Genomic DNA, 24,458 nt, shown 5'->3' with positions numbered 1-24,458 from the left:
TTTCTACAATAATGCTAATTATGGTATTAGTTAAATGCTTAGTATGTGCCAAGCACTGTTCTAAGCACTGGGGTAGATACCAGGTAATCAGGTTATTCCACGGGGGCTCACAGTTTTAATCCCCATTTTAGAGATGAGGTAACTGAGGCACAGAGAAGTAAAGCAATTTGCCCAAGGTCACACAGCAGACAAGTGGCAGAGCCAGGATTAAAACCCACATCCTCTGATTCCCAAGCCTGTGCTCTTGCCACTAGGCCATGCTGCTTCGATAGGAGTATCCCCATGGTCTGGAACCCCAAGCTCAGGGAGGACAGTTTAGTGTCACCTAAACACTGAACTCTTCACTCTCCAGGCCCCTAAAGGACAGTTCAACTATCACCTCAGGGCTCCCATAGTCCCTGGCCTTTTCAGCCTCAACGACCCAAGGACAATTCACCCATTTCCTCTGGGTACTACTGGATTAAATTGTTATTGCTGTTATTTACCTCACCGACCCCACCATGATCCTTCATTCCCCACATTTCCTGTCAGACCATCCCAGTCCTCTCTTCCCACCACACCTCTCTCATCCCCTCCACCACCAAACTCCTCCCCTCCCCTTGCACTGCCCCACCCCTCCTCCTCCTCACATCCCTGTCATCATGTCCCAGCGCCACCTCCCCCCATCCCCCTCCTCCCATGCCTGCCCTCATCAACTCACTCCCATCCAAACCCTCTCCACCCCTCACGCTGCCCATGCTACCACCTTCATGCCCATTGCCCTCCCCGGTTTTTCCATACATTTAACTCCCTCCTCAGGTCCCCTGTCCCCCTGCCTTCCCAATCCCTTGCCCCCAATGATCTGCCACCTACTTTATTAAGAAACCCCGCACGCTCCGCTCCTCTGCCGCCCACCTCCTCACCGTCCCTCGGTCTCGCCTACCCTGCCGTCGACCCCTGGCCCACGTCCTCCCGCGGTCCCGGAATGCCCTCCCTCCTCACCTCCGCCAAACTGATTCTCTTTCCCTCTTCAAAACCCTACTTAAAACTCACCTCCTCCAAGAGGCCTTCCCAGACTGAGCTCCTCTTCTCCCTCTACTCCCTCTGCCACCCACCCTTTACCTCTCCGCAGCTAAACCCTCTTTTCCCCCTTTCCCTCTGCGCCTCCACCTCTCCCTTCCCATCCCAACAGCACTGTACTCGTCCGCTCAACTGTATATATTTCCATTACCCTATTTATTTTGTTAATGAATTGTACATCGCCTTGATTCTATTTAGTTGCCATTGTTTTTACAAGATGTTCTTCCCCTTGACTCTATTTATTGCCATTGTTCTCATCTGTCCGTCTCCCCCGATTAGATCGTAAGCCCGTCAAACGGCAGGGACCGTCTCTATCTGTTGCCGACTTATTCATTCCAAGCGCTTAGTACAGTGCTCTACACATAGTAAGCGCTCAATAAATACTATTTAATGAATGAATGAATGAAAGAAAATTGACACTATCAGATGTGAGCTCTCTAAAATTGCAACTGCTCCTCCTCAGTCCCTCCCCCTTCCAGCCCCCTCTTCAACTCTCCCATCATTCCCAGCATTCTCCTGCCTCCTCTCAAAAGCCACTCCTCCACCTGCACATCAGACCCTATTCCTTCACATCTTAACAAAACTCTCGCCCCTTCACTTCTTCCCTCCTGTACAGCCATCTTCAACTGTTCCCTCTCCAATGGCTTCTTCCCACTGCTTTCAAACATGCCCATATCTCCCCTATCCTGAAAAAACCCTCCCTTCACACCACTACTCCCTCCAGTTATTGCCTCATCTCCCTCCTACCATTCCTGTCCAAACTCCTTTTAGTAAGTTGTTTACATGCACTGCCTCAAATTCCCTCTCCTCCATTACTCTCCTTGACCACCCCCTACCTCCAATCTGGCTTCCATCCCCTTCACTCCACAGAAGCCACCCTCTCAGAGGTCACCAATGATCTCTTCTTGCCAAATCCAATGGCCTCTACTTGATGCTAATCTTCTTAATCTTTCAGCTGCTTTCACCCCCTTCTCCTGAATACTGCATCAGCCTCCTTGCTGACCTCCCAGCCTCTTGTATTTTCCCACTCCAGTCCAACCTTCACTCTGCTGCCTGGATCATTATTTTTCTACAAAAATGTTCAGGACATGTCACCCCACTCCAAAAAATTCCAGTGGTTGCCCATTCACCCCCTCATCAAACAAAAACTCCTCACCATTGGCTTTAAAGCACTTCACCACTTTGCTCTCTCCTTCCTCACCTCGCTATTCTCCTTCTACAACCCAGGCTGCACACTTGTTCCTCTAGTGCTAACTGTCTCACTATGCCTCCATCAAACCTGTCTCGCTTCCGACACCTGTCCCAAGTTCTGCTCTGGCTTGGGATTCCCTTCCACCTCAAATCTGACAGACAACTACTCTCCTCCACTTCAAAACCTTGTTTAAGGCATATCTCATCCAAAAGGCCTTCCCATACTAAGCTTCCCCTTGTCTCTCCCCTTCCAGAATGTAAGTTCATCGTGGGCAGGCAACGGGCCCGTTTATTGTTGTATTGTACTCTCCCAAGTGCTTAGCAGTGCTCTGCACATAGTAAGCTCTCTATAAATACGAATGAATGCATGAATGAATGAATGAATGAATGAATGAATGAATGAACAGCCCGGCCTCCAGCTGCAGAGGAGGGTGGGCATAGCGGCCTTTACAGCGAGAGAGTCCCAGGAGGGGGCGGTGTCTCCTTTTGATGAAGGTTAGGTTTGCAGGGCGTGAGTTTGGGGACATCCCGCCCCCTTCCCTATCCCTCCCCACCTCCCTTCCTCTGCCCACTGCACAAAGTCTGCACTGGGTATGGGGCCATGGGTGGGCCTGCTCTCAGTCAATGTTGGATTAGTTTCCTAATCTCCTTGCTTCTACTGCTGCTGCCCTGGGAGGTGACTGGCCAAGAAGGTGCTGACCCCTGACCCAACCCTGAAATTCCCCCTGCCTCTTAGGCCCAGCTCAGTCCCATTCCTGAGCTCCCACTCTTTCTCCCTGCTCCCAGCCTCCTTCCTCTCCCCAATCCCAGCCTCTTTCTTCCACCCTTCCTGATCCCAGCCTTCTCCCTGCCCCTTCTTCCTGTTCCCAGCCTTCACCCTGTTCCTTCTCTCTGCTCCCAACCCCCAGCCTCTTCCCGGTTCTGTAACTTGAGCTCCCTCTCCATCTCTTCCAGCCATGGCCTCTGCCTACGTGTCTCAGCCGTCCCGGTTGTGGGGTCTACGGGGGAAACCCCTCTCCCTGCCCTGCAAGTTGAAGGACTCCAGGTACCCACGGATGCTATGGTATCGACAGCGGGTCGGTGAGGCCCCAGTCATTCTGTTCAGTAGTTACAAAGAAGACATGGCAAATTACACAGCAGAGCCCCCGATGGCTGAGAGGAAAGGCGATGTTTTGCAGCTGTTTTGGCACCATCTGAGGGAGGCTGACTCAGCCATGTATTTCTGTGCCTCCAGTTTGTTGCACGGTGATTCAGACCTGTGAGGGGATTGAACAAAAAGGAGCTGGGTGGAGCAGGGGCCATTTCCTCTCTCTGCATGGTGGGTGGGGTTCAGAAGTGGCAGGGCGGGTGGGTAGGAGAGCGGCAGCTGTGCCGTTATGAAGTCCCCCCCTCCTCCCCTTGCACCCACAGCTACTTTCAAGTGTGGCCTCTGGAACCCCCGCTCTATTACAGGCAAGCTACCTTTCATCCATGACCTTTTCCTCTCCCGCTCTCTCCTCCTCCTCGCCCTTTCGGAAACGTGGCTCTCTCCCGAAGACACGGTCTCCGCCGCCGCTCTCTCCGGCGGAGGCCTCTCCTTCTCCCACTCCCCCAGACTCACCGGTAAGGGAGGAGGCGTCGGCTTCCTCCTCTCGCCCCGATGCCGCTTCCGCACTATCCCTCCTCCCCCCTCCCTCTCCTTCCCCTCCTTCGAAGCCCATATCATTCGCCTCTACCACCCACTCCAGTTACTTGTCGCCGTCATCTACCGCCCTCCCCGGTCCCACCTCCGACTTCTTCAGCCCACCTTGACCCCTTTCTCACCTTCCTCCTCTCCTTCTCTCTGCCCACTCTGATCCTTGGAGACTTCAACATCCATACGGATGTACCCGACGACTCCTCTGCCGCCCGCCTGCTATCCCTCCTCGACTCTGCCGACCTCCTCCTCCACCATACCGCGCCCACTCACCGACTCGGTCACACCCTCGATCTCGTCATCTCCTACCGCTGCACTATCTCCTCACTCACCAACTCTGAAATCCCTCTCTCTGACCATAACCTTCTCACCTGCCTCATCTCTCACACTCCCTCCCCCTGCAAATCTTCGCTACTGCCCCACAGAGACCTCCGCTCTCTCGATCCCATCCGTCTTTCCAATAGCATCTCGCCTCACCTTGCCGCCCTGTCCTCTCTTCCCACTCTCGACGATCGGGTCTCCGCTCTCAACTCCACCCTCTCTACTCATCTCGACTCTCTCGCCCCCCTTTCCCTCCGCCGCTCTCGCTCCACTAACCCACAGCCCCGGATCACCTCCTCCGTCCGCCTCCTACGCTCCTATGCTCGAGCTGCTGAGCGCTGCTGGCGAAAGTCCAAGCACCAAGCCGACCTCACACACTTCAAATTTATCCTTTCCTGCCTTAACTCTGCCCTCTCCTCCGCCAGGCAAAGCTTCTTCTCCTCCCTCATCGACACCCATGCCCGTCACCCCCGCCGATTGTTCCGGACCTTTAACTCTCTCCTTAGGCCCCCTGTTCCTCCCCCTCCCCCATCTCTCACCCCTAATGATCTGGCCACCTATTTCCTCACGAAAATCAACACGATCAGGTCTGAGCTCCCCAAAGTCACCCCTCCGCCTCTCCCCTCCCCCCCCAACAACCCCCTCCCCTACTTTCCCATCCTTCCCTGCAGTATCCTCAGAGGAGATCTCCTCCCTCCTCGCAAGTGCCACCCCCTCCACCTGTGCCTCGGACCCCATTCCCTCTCACCTTCTTAAAACCATCGCCCCTGCCCTCCTCCCTTCCTTAACTTCTATTTTTAACCACTCAATCTCCAAGGGCTCCTCCCCTCTGCCTTCAAACACGCCCACGTCTCCCCCATCCTAAAAAAACCCGCTCTTGACCCCACTTCCCCCTCCAGTTATCGTCCTATCTCCCTACTACCCTTCCTTTCCAAAATCTTAGAACGAGTCGTCTACAATCGATGCCTAGAATTCCTTAACTCCCATTCTCTCCTAGACCCCCTCCAATCTGGCTTCCGTCCCCTCCACTCTACCGAGACTGCTCTCTCTAAGGTCACCCATGACCTCCTTCTTGCCAAATCCAATGGCTCCTACTCCATTCTGATCCTCCTTGACCTCTCTGCTGCCTTTGACACTGTCGACCATCCCCTCCTCCTCCATACCTTATCTCACCTTGGCTTCACGGACTCTGTCCTCTCCTGGTTCTCCTCTTACCTCTCTGGCCGATCATTCTTGGTCTCCTACGCTGGAGCCTCCTCCCCCTCCCATCCTTTAACTGTTGGAGTTCCTCAAGGGTCAGTTCTTGGCCCTCTTCTGTTCTCCATTTACACTCACTCCCTCGGTGAACTCATCCGCTCTCACGGCTTTGACTACCATCTCTATGCAGATGACACGCAGATCTACATCTCCGCCCCTGTCCTCTCCCCCTCCCTTCAGGCTCGCATCTCCTCCTGCCTCCGGGACGTCTCCACCTGGATGTCGGCCCGCCACCTAAAACTCAACATGAGCAAGACTGAGCTCCTCATCTTCCCTCCCAAGCCCGGTCCGCTCCCAGCCTTCTCCATCACCGTGGATGGCACGACCATCCTTCCCGTCCCGCAGGCCCGCAATCTCGGTGTCATCCTTGACTCGTCCCTCTCGTTCACCCCACACATCCTATCCGTTACCAAGACCTGTCGGTTTCACCTCTACAATATCGCCAAGATCCGCCCTTTCCTCTCCACCCAAATGGCTACCTTACTATTGCGGGCTCTCGTTATATCCCGGCTAGACTACTGTGTCAGCCTTCTCTCTGACCTCCCTTCCTCCTCTCTCGCCCCGCTCCGGTCTATTCTTCACTCCGCTGCCCGGCTCATCTTCCTGCAGAAACGATCTGGGCATGTCACTCCCCTTCTTAAACAACTCCAGTGGTTGCCTATCGACCTCCGCTCCAAACAAAAACTCCTCCCTCTAGGCTTCAAGGCTCTCCATCACCTTGCCCCTTCCTACCTCTCCTCCCTTCTCTCTTTCTACCGCCCACCCCGCACGCTCCGCTCCTCTGCCGCCCACCTCCTCGCCGTCCCTCGGTCTCGCCTATCCCGCCGTCGACCCCTGGGTCACGTCCTCCCGCGGTCCTGGAACGCCCTCCCTCCTCACCTCCGCCAAACTGATTCTCTTTCCCTCTTCAAAACCTTACTTAAAAATCACCTCCTCCAAGAGGCCTTCCCAGACTGAGCTCCTCTTCCCCCTCTACTCCCTCTGCCATCCCCCCTTTACCTCTCCGCAGCTAAAGCCTCATTTTCCCCTTTTCCCTCTGCTCCTCCACCTCTCCCTTCCCATCCCCACAGCACTGTACCCGTCCGCTCAACTGTATATATTTTCGTTACCCTATTTATTTTGTTAATGAATTGTACATTGCCTTGATTCTATTTAGTTGCCATTGTTTTTACGAGATGTTCTTCCCCTTGATGCTGTTTAGTGCCATTGTTCTTGTCTGTCCGTCTCCCCCGATTAGACTGTAAGCCCGTCAAACGGCAGGGACTGTCTCTATCTGTTGCCGACTTGTTCATCCCAAGCGCTTAGTACAGTGCTCTGCACATAGTAAGCGCTCAATAAATACTATTGAATGAAAGTCACCTGCACCAATCCCCCTTCCGCCTTAAATCTCAGGTCCTCAGAGTTTTGGGGATTAATTTGAGTGTTCTCATCCACACCTCTTTCCAGGCCTTTGGATCCCTTTTCCTCCCATCTATCCCCATCCTCTCAGTCTCTCTTACTCTCCATTTCCTTCCCTCTTTCTAATTTCTAGCTTCTCCTCCATCTCCGTCTTTCCCGAAGCTGAGCCAGGCTTCTGAAGCATCACCCATCACCTCTGACTCCCACGCCCGTGCTCTTTCCACTGAGCCACGCTGTTTGGGGTGATTCAGCGTGGCTAGAGAAGCAGCGTGGCTCAGTGGAAAGAGCACGGGCTTGGTAGTCAGAGGTCATGAGTTCAAATCCCAGCTCTGCCACTTGTCAGCTATGTGACTGTGGGCAAGTCACTTAACTTCTCTGTGCCTCAGTTATCTCATCTGTAAAATGGGAATGAAGACTCTGAGCCTCACATGGGACAACCTGATTACCTTGTATCTACCCCCAGCGCTTAGAACAGTGCTCTGCACATAGTAAGCGCTTAACAAATACCAACATTATTATTATTATTCTCCCTGCTGTGCTTAGCTGGGATTTGAATCAGCAACAGGAATAGAGACCAGGCAGTTGTTGGGACCTCCAGGAGGACCAGGGCTGCACTCAGCACCTCCAGCTTGTTGCTCCGCAGGTCCACCTATCTCTGGGTGCTCAGGAGAGGAGGCTGGATGAGATGCAGATGTTCGAGCAGCTGCAGGCCTCTGGGCAGCAGGTACGTGAGAAGGAAGGAGGGAGGTGAAGTCATTCAATGAACATGAACACTCACGGGCTTCAACCACTGCCTTTCCACGTGTGACTCCCAAATCTACTACTCCAGCCCTGACCCAATAATGCTAATAATCACTGTGGGATTTGTTAACTGCTCACTATGTTACAAGCACTGTACTAAGCATTGGTGTGCACACAAGATCACCGGGTCCCACTGGGGCTCTGAGAATGAGTAGGGAGGGGAATGGGTATTGACTCTCCATTTTACAGATGAGGGAACGAGGCACAGAGAAGGTAAGTGACTTGTCCAAAGTCACACAAGAGACAAGTGGTGGAGTTGGGATTAGAACGCAGGTCCTCTGACTTCCAGGAATGTGCTCTACTAGGCCACGCTACTTCTTCCTGCAGTATCACATTTCTTCCTGCCTCCGGGTTTTTCACACCAGCACCTTAAACTCAACATTTATGAAACAGAACTCCTCAGTTTCCTTCCCAAATCCTCACCACTTTTGAACTGTCTCCCTTCTCTGTCTCTCAAACCCATTTCTTTGGCACTGTTCTTGATTACTCATTCTCCTCAACCCCCAGATTCAATCCATCACCAATTCCAGTTCATTGTATATTCACAAAATATTCAGAATCCACCCCCAAGGAAGTGGCTGAAATGGAAATTAGAGGGAAAATGGGCTGGGAAGATTATGAGAAGCAGCGTGGCTCAGTGGAAAGAGCATGCATGGGCTTGGGAGTCAGAGGTCATGGGTTCGAATTCCGGCTCCTCCACCTGCCAGCTGTGTGACTGTGGGCAAGTCACTTAATTTCTCTGGGCCTCAGTTACCTCATCTGTAAAATGGGGATTAAGACTGTGAGCCTCACGTGGGACAACCTGATTACCCTGTATCTACCCCAGCACTTAGAACAGTGCTCTGCACGTAGTAAGCACTTAACAAATACCAACAATATTATTATTATTATTATGATGAAAGATCAATCAGGAAAGGCCTCCTGGGAGAGACATGATTTCAGAAAGGATCTGAAGATAGGGAGACTAGTGATGTGAAGGGAAAGGGAGTTCTCTGGGCCCCAGTTTCATCATCTGCCCAGTGGGGATTTGATACTTGTGATCCCTCCTACTTAAACTGTGAGCCTCATATGGGACAAGGATTGTGATCTGATTGTGTTGTGTCTATCCCAGAGCTTAGTACAGTGCTTGGTCCATATGAAGCCCATAAAAACACCATAATGATTATTAAGCATGTGAGGGAAGAGGGACAGATTAGTGGCGAGTGTGTTTGTGTTGGTGTGTCGGCACTCTGAAGTATGTTTTTGTGTTTCTGTTGCGTGTTTGTTTGGGTTTATGTGGTTGTGTTTCTGTGGAAGTGCCCAAGACCTGACCCCAAACCCACATCTCTACCAGTCTCCCTCATCAGTGACCTTGAGGATCGGGGGCGGGGAGTTTGGCAGAAGAGAAACGTGTGAGGTAGGGGGATTGGGAACACTTCAATCCCAATCTCCCCGGATAATAGAGGGAGAGACAAAGGGCGAAACAAGGAGCCTGGAGGTGGGTCATGGGGGAGAGAAGGAGGGATGGGGAAGGGGAGGAAAGGAGTGGGAAGAGATGGAGGACAGAAGGGGATGAGGAGGTGGAGAAGGGAAGGGAGAGAAGACCAAGGAAGGGGAGAAGGGAGAGGAGACCGATGTAGGGCAGAGGCGCAGACATCGGTGGCAGAATCCTTCAGACTCTCCTTCTCCTTCGACAGTCTGGCCAGAGTCCCACCAGGAGGGGAACCCAGTGTCTGCAGCAGGTAAGTGTGTCCAGGTCCCCTCTGTAGAGTCATTACTGCCAAAGCGCTGAGCTGGGCTTCTACCATGTGCTGAGCACTTAATGGATGCCTACTGTAGGCGAAAACTCCTCGCTATTGGCTTCAAAGATCTCCATCTCCTTGCCCCCTCCTACCTCACCTCCCTTCTCTCCTTCTACATCTTAGCCTGCACACTCCACTCCTCTGGTACCGCTAACCTTCTCACTGTGCCTCATTCTCACTGTCCGACCATCGACCCCTGGCCCATGTCCTACCTCTGGCCTGGAACTGCCTCCCTTCTCTAATCCACCAAACAATCACACTTTCCCCCTTCAAAGCCCTACTGAAAGCTCACCTTCTCCAAGAGGCCTTCCCAGACTAAGCCCCCTCTTCTTCAGCTCTTCCTCCCTTCCACGTCACCTCACTCCCTTTGCTCTTCCCCCATCACACAGCACTTATGTAAAGATGTATATATCTATAATTCCATTTATTTATATTGATGCCTGTTTACTTTTTTTGATGTCTGTCTCCCCCCGCTGGACTGTAAGCTCGTTGTGGGCAGGGATTGTCTCTCTTTATTGTTCTATTGTGGATTGTATTAAGAGCTTTCCACAGTGCTGTGCACACAGTAAGCATTCAATAAATAGGATTGAATGAATGAATGAAAGTTGGGCCAGAGGTAACAAGGACTGGGAAGGCTCCGTTATCCGGCCGAGCGAGGGAGGGACCCGGTGTCCGGCGAAGTTGTTGTGTGGAGGGAAAAAAACCGACTTCAACCTCGGTCATTTCCCGCGGTCCCCTGAAGTTTGGATAGGGAAAGGGTCCACCATGGTCCCAGTGAAGCTGCAGAGGGGGCTGAGCACTGGCCTGGCCTGCCAGAGAGGCCCAGCAGGGGGCGGTGTCTCCCCTTGATAAAAGTCAGGTTTGCAGGGCGTGAGGTCGGGGTCGTCCCGCCCTGTCCCTCCCCTACACCCCCCCTCCGCCACCTCCCGTCCTCTGCCCACTGCACAAAGTCTGCGCGGGGCATGGGGCCATGGCCGGGCCTGCTCTCAGCAAATGCTGGATTCGCTTCCTGATCTTCGTGCTTCTACTGCTGCTGACCTGGGGGGCGACTGACCGGGAAGGTGCTGACCCCCGACCCAACGAGGGTGGTCATTCCCTCCTTCCTAACCCTGAAATACCCCCTGCCTCTCAGGCGTTAGTTACCATTCCCTCTCCCTGCTCCCAGCCTGCTCCCTGTTCCCTCTCTCTGTTCCCAGCCTGCTCCCTGTTCCCTCTCTCTGTTCCCAGCCCCCTCTCTGTTCCCTCTCCCTAATCCCAACTTCCTCCTCCCCTCTCTCCCTGATCCCAACCTCCTTCTTCCCCCTCTCCCTGATCCCAGCTTCCTTTTTCCCTCCCTCCCTGATCCCAGCCTCCTCCCTGCCCCCTCATCCTGATCCCAGCCTCCAAACTCTTTTTTCTTTCTGCTCCTGGCCTCCTCCTCCTCCTCTCCGGTCTCTCAGCCTCTTTCCTGTTCTGTAACTTGGGCTCCCTCTCCGTCTCTTCCCAGCTGCAGCCTCTACCTACGTGTCTCAACCGCCCTGGCTGTGGGGTCTCCGGGGGAAACCCCTTTCCCTGCCCTGCACGTTGAAGGACTCCCAGTACCCGCAGATGTTCTGGTACCGGCAGCGGACTGGAGAGGCCCCGGTCATTCTGTTCAGCAGTTACGGCACAGACGCTATGAATTACACTGAAGAACCCCTGACAGCTAAGAGGAAAGGCGATGATTTGGAGCTGAGCTGGCAGCGTCTGAGGGAGGCTGACTCGGCCATGTATTTCTGCGCCTGCAGTACTGTTTCACGGTGATTCAGGTCTGTGAAGGGATTGAGCAAAATGATGCTGGGAGGAGCAGAGACCATTTCCTCTCCCTGTATGGTCGGGGGTGGGAAGTTGGGGGTGGGGCGGGAGAGCTGCAGTTGTGTGGTTAAGAAGTCACCCTCACCCATCCCCCTGCCCCCTTCAGTCTCAATCCTTCAAAGCGGCTGATTTGCTATTGTTTTAATGAGATGTTCATCCCCTTGATCCTATTTATTGCTATTGTTCTTGTCTGTCTCCCCCGATTAGACTGTAAACCCGTCAAGGGGCAGGGACTGTATCTGTTACCGATTTGTACATTCCAAGCGCTTAGTACAGTGCTCTGCACATAGTAAGCGCTCAAAAAAACTATTGAATGAATGAATAATAATAATAATATTTGTTAAGCACTTACTATGTGCCAAGCACTCTTCTAAGCACTGGGGTAGATACAAGGTAATCAGTTGTCCCACGAGGGGCTCGTAGTCTTAATCCCCATTTTACAGATGGAGTAACTGAGGCCCAGAGAAGTTAAATGGCTTGACCAAGGTCACACAGCAGACAAGTGGCAGAGCAGGGATTAGAACCCAAGTCCTTGGACTCCCAAGCCCGTGTTCTTGCCACTAGACCAGGCAGCTTCTCTTATGTTCTCACTGACACTTCTTTCCAGGCCTTTTGATCCCCTTCCTCCCGGCTCTCCCCATCCTGTCTTTCAGTTTCTCTCTCCTTCTCCATTCCCTGTCCCGTTTCGAGCTTCTCCTTCATTTCTGCCTTTTTGGAGCCGCATCATCAGCGCTCAATAAATACGACTGAATGAATGAATTCCCCCTTCTCCTACCCTTACTCCGAACTCTTTTCTCTCTATCCCCCCACTCCCACCCCGGGCTCTTCTCCCTCTCCTACCCCTTCCTCCTACCCCTCCTCCCACCCCTAACCCTGGCCTCTTCTTTCTCCCACCGCCCTTCCCGTCACACCCCATTCTCTTCTCCCTCCATCCACCACAGCCTTTCTCAAAAAAGCAAAACTCTATTTGCTATGTGCTTACACCGTTCCTAGCACTGGGGTAAATACAGGTCAATCAGGTTGGACACATTCTATGTCCTACAAGGGCTCACAGTCTTCACCCCCTTTTACAGATGAGGTAACTGAGGCACAGAGATGTGAAGCGACCTACCCAACGTCCAACTGCAGACAACTGGCTGACCCGGGTTTAGAACCCAGGTCCTCTCCCCGGTCTCCCTACTCACTCTGCGTGTTCCGCGCCTTTCCCAGAAGTTTGGATAGGGGAGGGTCCACCCTGGTCGCGGCCTTGGGGCTCGGGGAGGAGGCCCGGCTTCCAGCTGCAGAGCGGGGTGGGCATCGCGGCCTGACCTTCCAGAGAGTCCCAGCAGGGGGCGGTGTCTCCCTTTTGATACGATCAGGTTTGTAGGGCGTGAGATTGAAGACGTCCCGCCCCTTCAACGCCCACTGCAGGCTCCTGTCCCTGCCCCATCCCCTTCCCTGCCCACTGCACAAAGTCTGCGCGGGGCATGGGGCCATGGCCGGGCCTGCTGTCAGCTAATGCTGGGTTTGCTTTCTGATCTCCGTGCTTCTACTGATGCTGCCCTGGGGGGCGACTGGCCAGGAAGGTGCTGACCGCCTACCCAAAGGGGGTGATTCCCTTCTTCCTAACCCTGAAATTCCCCCTGCCTCTCAGGCCCAGATCAGCCCTATAACCTGAGCTCCCACTCCCTCTCCCTGCCTCCTCTCTGCCCTTATCCCTGCTCCCAACCTCCTCTCTGCCCCCTCCCTGATCCCAGCTTCCTCTCTGCCCCCCTCTCTGATCCCAGTTTCTTCCTGCCCCCTCTCCCTGATCCCAGTCTCTTCCTGCCCCGCCCCCGATCCCAGCCTCCTTCTTCCCCCCTCCCTGATCCCAGCCTCCTTCTTCCCCCTCTCCCTGATCCCAGTCTCCTCCCTCCTCCCTCTCCCTCTCCCTGATCCCACCCTCCTCCCTGCCCCCTCATCCTGATCCCAGCCTCCAAACTCTTTTTTCTTTCTACTCCTGGCCTCCTCCTCCTCTCCGGTCTCCCAGTTCCCTTCCTGTTCTGTAACTTGGGCTCCCTCTCCGTCTCTTCCCAGCTGCAGCCTCTACCTACGTGTCTCAACCTACCTGGCTGTGGGGTCTCCGGGGGAAACCCCTTTCCCTGCCCTGCACGTTGAAGGACTCCCAGTACCCGCAGATGTTCTGGAACCGGCAGCGGATCGGAGAGGCCCCGTTTGCTCTATTCAACAGTTAAGCCGGAGACATGGTGAATTACACGACAGATCCCCTGACAGCCGAGAGGAAAGGGGATGTTTTAGAACTGCACTGGCAGCGTCTGGGAGAGGCTGACTCGGCCATGTATTTCAGCGCCTGCAGTTTGTTGCACAGTGATCCAAGCCTGTGAGGGCATTGAGCAAAAAAGAGCTGGGCGGAGCAGGGGTCATTTCCTCTCCTGGAGTGGTGGGGGAGGCATCTGCAGCTGTGCGGTTGAGAAGTCACCATCACCCATCCCCCTGCCCGCTTCAGTCCTAGCCTCTCAAAGCTGCTGGAATTTATTTGAGTGTTCTCCGCGACACTTGGTTCCCAGCCTTTAGATCTCTTTCCCCCCATCTCTTCCTATCCTGTCTCTGTCTCCCACTCCATTTCCTGCCCCATTTCTAGCTTCTCCTCCATCTCCACCTTTCTGGAGCTGAGCCAGGCTTCCGAGGCACTCATCGTCATGAGGCTCATTCTACCAGCTGAGCTCCCCCTGAAGATGGCACCTGGAAAGTCTCCAGTACTCTACCAGTCTCGGCTAGGGAGGGAGAGCCAAGCAGAAGTATTTCCATTCCTTGCTTGGCCAGTGGATAGCCAGTGGAAGTCAGTCTCCTTAAAGTCAAAACTCACCTGTGCTGGGCAGTAACACTGTGGTAGAGAGCCAAGGGTGGAGACTAAAGTTTACTGCATGGAAGGAGGCAAAGGTAAACCACTTCCATGTTTTTACCAAGAAAACTCTATGGATGCACTACCAGAATATTGGTAGCTGGAGGTGGGGCTTTCTATGACAGATGTGTCCATGGAGTTGCTCTGGGTCGGAAACTGCTCGACAGCACAAGACAAGACCGGCTGTTCTCACCTGGGATTCGAGTCATCGTCAGAAGCAGAGGCCAGGGAGGTGACAGGACCACCAGGAGGTCCAGGGCTGTTCTCAGCATCTCCAGCTCGTCGCTTCTCAGGTCCACCAGACTCTGGTGGCTCAGGAGAGGAGGCTGGATGAGATCCAGGTGTCCTAGCAGTCACAGGCCTCTGGACAGTGAGCAGATGGGGAGGAGTCCAGTGAAGTCATTGAACGAACATGCATATTCACAGCTTCAACTACTGCTTCTACACATGTGACTGCCAAGTCTACCGCTCCAGCCATGACCTAATAATACTAATACTCACTCTGGGATTTGTTAACTGCTCACTATGTGACAAGCACTGTACCAAGCACTGGGGTGCATACAAGACCATTAGGTAATAATAATAATTGTGGTATTTGTTAAGAGCTTACTATGTGCCTGGCACTGTACTAACCACTAGGGTGGATATAAGCAAATTCAATTCAGTCATATTTATTGAGCACTTACTGTGTGCACAGTTACCAAGACCTGCCGGTTTCACCTCTACAATATCGCCAAGATCCGCCCTTTCCTCTCCACCAAAATGGCTACCTTACTGCTACAGGCTCTCGTTATATCCTGGCTAGACTACTGTGTCAGCCTTCTCTCTGACCTCCCTTCCTCCTCTCTTGCCCCGCTCCGGTCTATTCTTCACTCCGCTGCCCAGCTCATCTTCCTGCAGAAACGATCTGGGCATGTCACTCCCCTTGTTAAACAACTCCAGTGGTTGCCTATCAACCTCCGCTCCAAACAAAAACTCCTCACTCTAGGCTTCAAGGCTCTACATCACCTTGCTCCTTCCTACCTCTCCTCCCTTCTCTCTTTCTACCGCCCACCCCGCACGCTCCGCTCCTCTGCCGCCCACCTCCTCACCGTCAGTCGGTCTCGCCCATCCCGCCGTCGACCCCTGGGCCACGTCCTCCCGCCGTCCCAGAACACCCTCCCTCCTCACCTCCGCCAAACTGATTCTCTTTCCCTCTTCAAAACCCTACTTAAAACTCAACGTCTCCAAGAGGCCTTCCCAGACTGAGCTCCTCTTCTCCCTCTACTCCCTCAACCACCCCCCCTTCACCTCTCCGCAGCTAAACCCTCTTTTCCCCTTTTCCCTCTGCTCCTCCACCTCTCCCTTCCCATCCCCTCAGCACTGTACTCGTCCGCTCAACTGTATATATTTCCATTACCCTATTTATTTTGTTAATGAATTGTACATCGCCTCGATTCTATTTAGTTGCCATTGTTTTTACGAGATGTTCTTCCCCTTGACTCTATTTATTGCCATTGTTCTTGTCTGTCCGTCTCCCCGATTAGACTGTAAGCCCGTCAAATGGCAGGGACTGTCTATCTGTTGCCGACTTGTTCATTCCAAGCGCTTAGTACAGTGCTCTGCACATAGTAAGCGCTCAATAAATACTATTGAATGAATGAATGAATGAATGCACAGCACTGTACTAAGCCCTTGGAAAGTACAATTCAGCAACAGAGAGACAATCCCTGCCCCCAGTGGGCTCACAGGCTTGAAGGGGGGACAGACATCAAAACAAGTAAACAGTCATCAATAGCATCAACATAAATAGAACTAGACATATGTATGCACATCAGAATAAGTAAAACAGGCATTAATATAACAATAGAATTATAGATATGTATATATATAAACAAGTGCTGTGTAGCTGGAAGGGGAGTGGAGCAAAGGGAGTGCGTTGGGGTGAGGTGTGGGGGGATCTGAGGAAAAGGGGGGCTTAGTCTGGGAAAGCCTCCTGGAGGAGGCAAGCCTTTAGTAGGGCTTTGAAGGGGGCAAGTGTGATTGGTGGATTTGAGGAGGGAGAACATTCCAGGCTAGAGGTAGGCATTGGGCCAGAGGTAGACAGCAGGACAGGCAAGAACAAGCTTGGGGGGTTGCATAATTGGACACAGTCCTTATCTCACATGGGGCACACAGTCTTAAGCCCTGTTTTACAGTTGAGAAAGCTGAAGCATCAAGAAGTGAATTGATTTGCCTGGGGTCACACAGCAGGCATGTGGTGGACCAAGATTAGAACCCAGATCCTTCTGACTCCCAGGCCCAGGCTTTACCCACTACTTTGGGCTCACAGAATAAGTAGGGAGGAGAACAGGTATTGAATCCCCATTTTGTAGATGAGAGAACTGAGGCACAGAGGAGAGGACTTGCCCAAGGTCACACATCGGATAAGTAGTAGAGCTGGGATTAGAACTCAGGTCCTTTCTAACTTCCAAGACTGCTTTTTCCACTAGACCACATTGCTTCTTCTCTACATTATCACATTTCCTCCTGCCTCCAGGATATTTCCCCACCAACACCTTAAACTCCTTAAACTCCTGAGGGCACCTTAAACTCAGCATGTTTGAAACAGAACTCCTCAGCTTCCTTCCCAAATCCTCTCCACCTTTGAACTTCCCTATCACTGTTGACAACACCACTATCTTCTCTGTCTCTCAAATCCACATCTTTGACATTGCTTTTGATTCCTCTCTCTCTCTCTCTCTCAACCCCCAGATTCAGTCTGTAACCAATTCCAGCTTCTTATATCTTCACAAAATATCCAGAATCCACCCCATGGAAGTGACTGAAGTGGAAATTCAAGGGGAAAATAGGCTGGGGAGATGAAATATCAATCAGGGAAGGCCTCCTGGGGGAGACATGATGTTAGAAGGTATCTGAATATGGGGAGAGGAGTGAAAGGAGAAGTGGGAGGGAGTTCTAGCCAGGGGGAAGGGTGTGAGCCAGAGATTGGCAAGAGACAGAGAAGTACAGTGAATAAATTGACTTGAGAGCAGATTCTAACAATCTTGTGAAGATTAAAAAAAACAAAATTGGACAATGGGCAAAGTCTGGGGGTTGAAAGAGAGGGAAATGTCTATGAAAATGTCTTGGTTGTGGGCTTGAGAAGCTGGGATTGTGGTTAATTTCCTTTGGCCAAAGCAAAGTTGACATTTATACACGAATGTCACACACACACACACACACACACAGATGTGCCCCTGCCCTGGCTCCTGAAAAGAGCAGAGTTGGTGTTTATACCCATGTACATACGTGCACGCACACACACACACACACACACACACACTTCCAGAGATGCGCCCCCAGGGTTCCAGTGGCTCCTGACAACACACAATGTGCACATGTGCGTGTGCGCACACACACACACACACACATGCATACACACACATGCATCCCCAAGGTTCCAGTAGTCCCTCACCATGCTCATAAACACATATGCATCCCACTGTTCCAGTGGTTCCTGACAAATGCAGAGTTGGCAGAGGACCTCCCCCAACGTTCCAGTGGCCCCTGAAAACACGTGCATATGCACAAACACACACATACACTCTCACAGAGACGCACCCCCAGGGTTACAGTGGTCCCTGACAATTGTAGAGTAGGCCTCTGGTGGTCCCAGCTGGCTAAAGGTTTTACAGTGGGGTGGCAGAGGGGCCCAGGCTGTCCAAAGGTCAGGGAGCCTGACCAAGTCGGGGAAAGGTTCCCGAACTGCCTCCCAGAGAGTGGAGTCTAAAGGATTGCTCAGAAAGTCTGCCCTTTCACTTTCCCACACCCAAACCCTACTTGGATCCAGGGCCAGAGAGGACTTCCTCATTGACAGTCCTCCGGGCTTGGAGTAGGTCCAGTTTGTGCTCCAGATGCTCTGCAGCTGGGTCTTCTCAACCTCTAACCTCTGGGGAGGGCATAGAGGTGACAGGAAGAGCTAAGTGGAGGAGCAGGAGGAGGAGCCAGAGAGGGCAGCCCCTTCCCCACGATGGCCTGGCCAGACTGGGCTGGGTGGGAGCCTTGGAGTCAGCATATCTCCTCCTGGCAGTGACCTTAGGCTGCCTGCTGTGGGGGTGCTGAGTGCCCTCCCTTGGGGCAAGGGATTTGGGCACTGTGGGGAGGGTGCATGGAGTGGGGAAGAGGAATGGGGAATTCCTGGAATCATGGAGACTAATCAGTCAGTCAATCAAATACCATAAACAGCCTAAAAACAAATACCTTAAACAGCCAAAAAACAGCCACAGTCCCTCTCCCATATAGGGTTCACAGTCTGAGAAGGTGGGACAACTGGTATTTGTACACTCCCAAGAATTTAGTACAATACTCTGCCACATAGTAAGAACTCAGTGAATACTATTAATTGATTAATTAGTCCTCCTGACCTGGCCAGCAGGGTTGGGCTGGAACAGGCTTGGGGGTGGTGAGGAAGAGGATGATGAGGGCCAGAGGGGGCTGAGGTGAATTCTTTCAGAGTTCAAGCAGCCAAACCTCTTCTCTTCTTCCACCCTGAGATCTTAGAGGTCAATTCCTGTCTCCAAATTCTGCTCCTAGCCTCCTCCCTAATTCCTCTCTCTGGTCCAGCCTCCTCCCCACTCCCTGTTCCCAGCCTCCTCCCAACTCTGCAACCTGACCTCTTTCTCCAGCTTCCATCCAGGTGTGTCCTCTTCACACATGTCTCATTAGCCCTGGCTGTGGAGTCTCCTAGAGACATCTCTCTCCCTGCCCTGCCAATTGAAGGACCTCCAATAACCTTGTATGTCTGGTCCCAGCAGTGGGCCAGTGGGGCCTTCACAGCTCTGTTTGAAGCCTATGGCCCTGGCAAACTTCTGGCTGACCTCACTGCTGACTCCTAAGTGCCAACAGAACCCCAAAGATGACTGGCAACTTCACTACCCCTGTCTGAGTCTGAAGGACATGGCCAGCTATTTCTGTCTCTGTACTGCACAGCGAGAGGTGTAAGGGGCACAACAGAAAATTCCTTCGAGGCTCAGTGGAAAGAGCAAGGGTTTGGGAGTCAGAGGTCATAGGTTCTAATCCCAGCTCCGCCACTTGTCAGCTGTGTGACTTTGGTCAAGTCACTTAACTTCTCTGTGCCTCATTTACCTCATCTGTAAAATGGGGATCAAGACGGTGAGCCCCATGTGGGACAACCTGGTCAACTTGTAACCCCCCCCAGCACTTAGAACAGTGCTTTGCACATAGTAAGCACTTAACAAATACCATTATTATTATTATTATTTATCTTGATGATGTTTTTGTTTTGCTCTGTTTTGCTTTGCTGTGTGTCTCCCCCGTTTAGACTATGAGCCCTTTATTGGGCAGCGATTGTCTCTATCTGTTGCCAAATTGTAAATCCCAAGCTCTTAGTACAGTGCTCTACACATAGTAAGCACTCAATAAATACTACTGAATGAAAGAATGAAGGAGGTCAGGACTGGGCTTTGGGAGCAGCATGGAGGGCCCTAGGCCAGGCACTCTACTCTCCGGTAGTTGGAGTCTGACCACAAACAGTTCTATTTGTTACCTGCATGAGGAGAGTGCCAGACGCCCACAGAGCAACCTGGACCCGAATTCCCCTCTCCCTCACCCTGCCCTCACCCCTGTCCCTGCCCCTGCCCCTCTGGGGGAGATAGCTGAGAGTCAGGGAGCTGGGAAGGGTGGGAAGAGGATTTCAGAAGGGTGGGCCGGGGTAACCAATCTCAGCATAGCATTGCAATGGACATTTAGGAGACTACAATAGACATAATGCACATAATCTCAGGTCCCTCCTTCCTGGTTCCCCTCCAGACCCTGAAACAAAGTGAGTAAGTTAGTGCAGCCATCCCCAGAGAACCTCCCACCCTCCACCCTGAGAGCTCAAGGGGGCTGAGAGAGAGAGAAAGCCACATGGTAGAGAGAAGACTGGGATGAGGATAGCAGAAATGATCAGACATAGGCTGGGATGGGAAAAAGGTTTATTTCCAAGTCCCAGCCATGCCAGGTGTGTGGGTGTGAAGGGGATGAAGGGAGGCAGAAACAAGCAAAAGGATTTGGGGTGGGGTTTGTGGGAGAGCCAGGGAGAATCCTGGCTCAGTTGGCCTCTATGGTCTGCTGGATCCAGTCCAGATAGTTGCACACCTTGGTGTAGACGCCGGGTTTGCCTTTCAGAGCACAGCCGTAGCCCCATGAGATGATACCCTGCAGCTGTCCGTTGCAGACCAGGGGGCCGCCAGAGTCCCCCTGTCAGAGAGAAGGGAGATGTCACTGTTGCCCACCCAGCCCCCCACCTGCCAGGGGAGGGTCCCGGCCTGTGGTCAGGGCATAGACTCTTGCCAGCAAACCGCTCAGCCCCAAAACTGGGGAGCAGCTCAGATCTCCCACAGTGTCTGTCCACTATAGCGGTGCCCATCTCACAGGTGTCCAGTGAATACCACTGATGGTCACCTGAAACTCCAGCTCCTCCAAACAGCATCTCCTCCCCCAGGGCCCTCAGAATCAAATGAGGGCAGCAGACCTAGGGGTCAGCCTCTGGCCAGGCTCCCTGTCAACACTGCTGCCACAACCTGCCTTCCTCCCACTGACCCTCAGGACCAGGCCCCTGGACAGGGCAGTGGACCCCGTGTCCTGGGAAAGGCAGGAGGGGAAGGACCCAGGATAAAAGGTGACGGGGGAAATAGTGATATAAGGGTGACCATGGCAGAGAGAAAGAGTGATCAAGAATAACGGGACAGAGGAAAGGTGAGCAGGAAGGAGAGGGTGATGCTCTTTGAAGAGTGGTGAATAGGAAGGGCAGGGGTGCCGGGGCTGGGGGAAGAGGAGGAGCAACAGGGGCAGGGGTGTTACCTGGCAGGAGTCCTTGCCACCATCCAAGAAGCCTACACAGAACATGTTGTCTGTGATTTTCCCCGGATAGGAGTCCCGGCACTTGCGTTCTGAGATCACGGGAGCATCCAGGCACTGCAACTGTGCTGGAAGTTTTTCTGCAGGAGACATAGGATGGAGGGAATGAGGAGTCCATAATTCCTGGCCCCAATATCCGAGTCCTCTTTTCGGTGGGCTCAGAATATAAAAATGGTAGCCGGTGATGCTCAGGGTCCCCTTCCCAACCCCACCCCTCATGGCCCTCACTTGCAGCACACCTGAGCTGTAACTCCTCACTGGCCTCTGTGACCCATTCCATGGCTCTCTTGTGACACCACCACCCCACCCATTCCTGGGCCCCGAGGGCTGGGCCGGGCCGGCATTACTGACCACCAAAGCTCAGGGTGTTTCCCCAGCCGGACAGCAGGCACTCTTCTCCTGGGAGGGCACAGGTGGTGGGCAGAGTGACTGTGTCTACAGTGTGGTTGTCCAAGGTGGCGGGGGTGGCCAGCTTGATCAGCATGATGTCGTTGTCCACAGTCTGTCTATTGTAATCAGGATGGCGGACCACCTCGGTGGCTGAGATGAATTGCTCGCTCCCCTCCAGCACCCGCAGGTTGTGGTCCCCCAGTCTCACCTGGATGCGGCTGGATGGGGCAGGGGTGGTGGTCAGCCCAATCCAGGATGCTCAGACCATCCCCGACCCCCACGGTGGGACACATCTTGTCACCCTTCACAGGCCAACCCTGTCACCTTCAAAGCCTTATTGAAGACACATTTCCTCCAAGAGACCTTCCCTGACTAGGTCCTCCTTTCCTCTTCTCCCACTCCTTTCTACGTGACTCTGACTTACTCCCTTTACTCAACCCTCCTCCTATCCCCGCAGCACTAATTTTTTTAATATATTAATGTCTGCCCCTCAAGGTTGTACTCATTCAATCGTATTTATTGAGCTCTTACTGTGTGCGGAACACTGTACTACAAGCTGTAAGCTTGTTGTGGGAAGGGAATGTGTCTGTTTATAGTTGTATTGTACTCTTTCCAGCCCTTAGTACAGTGCTTGGCACTCAGTAAAAGCTCAATGAATGAACGGACAGTTGGGCAGGTCGTGGTGGGCGGAGAATGAATTGTTGGAGGGAACAGGTCACGGAGCTGAGCCACTGGACAGAGTGAAGCAGGGGCATGGGATGGGCTGTCATTCTGGTTCAGGGAGGACCCCAGCGTGAGATCCCACCCAGTCCCAACCAGATCTATGCACCCTCCTGAACCTTTGCCCAAGTACTTAGTGCAGAGTCCCATCCCCAGTGGGCCGCGACGGGCAGATGGGTTGGGGGCTGGGCAGGTGGAAAGGTTCCCAAGGGCCTCAAGAACAGGGGTGTTTGGGGGTCACTCACGTGTTATAACAGTGGGCAGCAGACAGCACCCATTGGTGGTTGACCAGAGTCCCTCCGCAGAGATGCATGCCCCCAACGTTCAAGGAAACCTGATAGGGCACCGAGTTCTTGGGGCACATGTATCCTCCCACGATCTTGTCTCCATCCACATCTCCAGCAGGAAATGCACCTGGGGTAGAAACAGAGAGAGATGGGTCGAGGTCACCATCCACTGCCACTATCTTCCCGGATGCCCAGAGCTTCTGGAGCACGGAGTCAAGGGTCAAACTAATAGCCTGGGACCCCAACTCTACTGGTCCCTTCCCTGTCCCAGCCCTGTTCCTGATTGTTGAGCCCTTAGCATTGCAGGGAGCCAGCCCAGCTCCTGCAGGAACAAGGAAGGGGATCACCCATGGAGTCCCCATAGCCCTGGAGTCCCTATGGACCAGGCGTCTATAGATCTGCTGCACCTGTAGATGCAGGGCCCCTCAAACCAGGATTCCCCATATAAACCTGGATCTCTTACAGTCATGTAGTCTTGACATCTGAATCTCTTATAGAACCAGAGATCTGGGGGCCCTGCAGTCTTGGATGCTGAACTAGTGGGGACCAAGGATCAATCTGTTCTGGTCACCCTGCCTCTACACCCTCTTTATCCATAATAGGCAGTGTCCTACCTCCAGACCCTCTGTCATCCCTAACTGGCAATTTCCTGCTTCCATACCCTCTACCCTCTACGAGAAGCAGCGTGGCTCAGTGGAAAGAGCACGGGCTTTGGAGTCAGGGCTCATGAGTTCGAATCCCAGCTCTGCCACTTGTCAGCTGTGTGACTGTGGGCAAGTCACTTAACTTCTCTGTGCCTCAGTTCCCTCATCTGTAAAATGGGGATTAAGACTGTGAGCCCCACGTGGGACAACCTGATTCCCCTATGTCTACCCCAGCGCTTAGAACAGTGCTCGGCACATAGTAAGCGCTTAACAAATACCAACATTATCATTACCGGCCATATCGAGCAGTCCTCCGCCTCCAGACCCTCTGCCAGCCATTCTCGACAGTCCCCTGCCCCCAAACCTCTGTGGGCCATACCGGGAAGTCCCTTTCCGTCTGTTCTTCTACCAGCCATAGCAGGAGGACCCCTGCCTCCAGAAACTCTGCCAGCATACTGGCTGCTCCCTACTTCCAGATCCTCTGCCAGCCATACGGTGTGGTCTCCCCCTTCAGACCCTCTGCCAGCCAAATAGGGTAGCACCCTTCTTCCAGTTCCACCCTTCTTCCAGTTCCTCTGCCAGGCATCCCATACTGTACACTGTCTCCAGACCCATTTCTGGCCACCATGGGTAGCCCCTTGCCTCCAGACCATCTGCCATCCATCCAAGCTGGTCTTCCCCCTCCTGGCTGCACTCTCCCCTCTCCCAACCCTGGTTGGATAGATGCTGGGTCATTCTCCGGAAAAGTGGAGGCCCCATACTGACCAACTGCCCCCAGAAGGGTGAAGAACAGGACGGACTCCATGTAGCTTCTCTGTGTCTGGCTCCAAAATGAGTTCCAACCTGAGAGACCCAGCATTTATCCCCCCAGACCCACCACCTTATCTCAAGAACCCTGGCCACAGGTGTGCATTCACAGGGGGGAGCTCAGAGACCCTGATCTCAGGGAGGCAGGTGGGACACATCCCAGATTAATCACTGCTCATATGCCAGGAGCTGGGCACCCCCCAGCCTGGAAACCTGACTGAGGGACCAGGATAGTGAGGCATTTATAGGGGATGTAGATTCCCAAGGCTAGGCCTTGTTACAAGGTCCTGGCACAGAATGAGTGGGGGCAGGTTGCTGGGGAGGACACTGAGGACCAAGTCCAGGGGCAGAAGACTTCAGTGACTCCTCCCCCACAACACCCCCATGTCCCCAGTTTGGAGCCTCCCCTCCCCACTCAACTCCCGGCTATTCTGGGGATCTGTGAAGGACATGAGGGCAGGAGAAAGTGGACAGTGGGGGAGGCACTGGATAGTGAAATCTCAGGAACAGACATCTGCAATGCAGGAAATG

At 53.2% G+C, this 24,458-nt stretch overlaps 1 protein-coding gene and 1 gene segment (V, D, J or C); one reads left to right on the top strand and one right to left on the bottom strand.

Annotated features, from left to right (window-relative positions):
- Window positions 1–10,434: 10,434 nt before the first annotated feature.
- Window positions 10,435–14,247, top strand: LOC103169835. The segment is given in 3 exon segments: window positions 10,435–10,544; window positions 10,970–11,270; window positions 13,372–14,247. Coding segments are annotated over 2 exon segments (387 nt in total).
- A 5,890-nt stretch (window positions 14,248–20,137) lies between these two features.
- On the bottom strand, window positions 20,138–23,925 carry LOC100092426 (trypsin-like). 2 transcript variants are annotated; one of them, XM_029058848.1, is made up of 5 exons: window positions 23,886–23,925; window positions 22,435–22,603; window positions 21,431–21,687; window positions 21,023–21,159; window positions 20,138–20,419 (listed from the first exon to the last, which is right to left on the bottom strand). In XM_029058848.1, the coding sequence occupies exons 1-5, from the start codon at window positions 23,923–23,925 to the stop codon at window positions 20,270–20,272; spliced, it is 753 nt and encodes a 250-aa protein (XP_028914681.1). In that variant the 3' UTR covers window positions 20,138–20,269. The 2 variants fall into 2 exon arrangements, with proteins under 2 accessions (XP_028914681.1, XP_039767205.1); XM_039911271.1 differs by having other exon boundaries at window positions 22,435–22,585.
- Between the last annotated feature and the right edge of the window lie 533 nt (window positions 23,926–24,458).

The sequence above is a fragment of the Ornithorhynchus anatinus genome, chromosome 2 (genome assembly GCF_004115215.2).
Source record: "Ornithorhynchus anatinus isolate Pmale09 chromosome 2, mOrnAna1.pri.v4, whole genome shotgun sequence".
NCBI classification, from domain to species: domain Eukaryota; kingdom Metazoa; phylum Chordata; class Mammalia; order Monotremata; family Ornithorhynchidae; genus Ornithorhynchus; species Ornithorhynchus anatinus.
The sequence above is the reverse complement of the archived record's forward strand: the minus strand, read 5'-3'. Positions and strand labels throughout refer to the sequence as shown.

Coding starts and splice junctions, on each gene's coding strand:
- LOC100092426 (XM_029058848.1), bottom strand. CDS start 23,925: ATGGAGTCCGTCCTGTTCTTCACCCTTCTGGGGGCAGTTG. Junction 22,604..23,885: donor CACCCTTCTGGGGGCAGTTG/GTCAGTATGGGG, acceptor TTTCTACCCCAG/GTGCATTTCCTGCTGGAGAT. Junction 20,420..21,022: donor GTGGCAAGGACTCCTGCCAG/GTAACACCCCTG, acceptor TCTCTCTGACAG/GGGGACTCTGGCGGCCCCCT.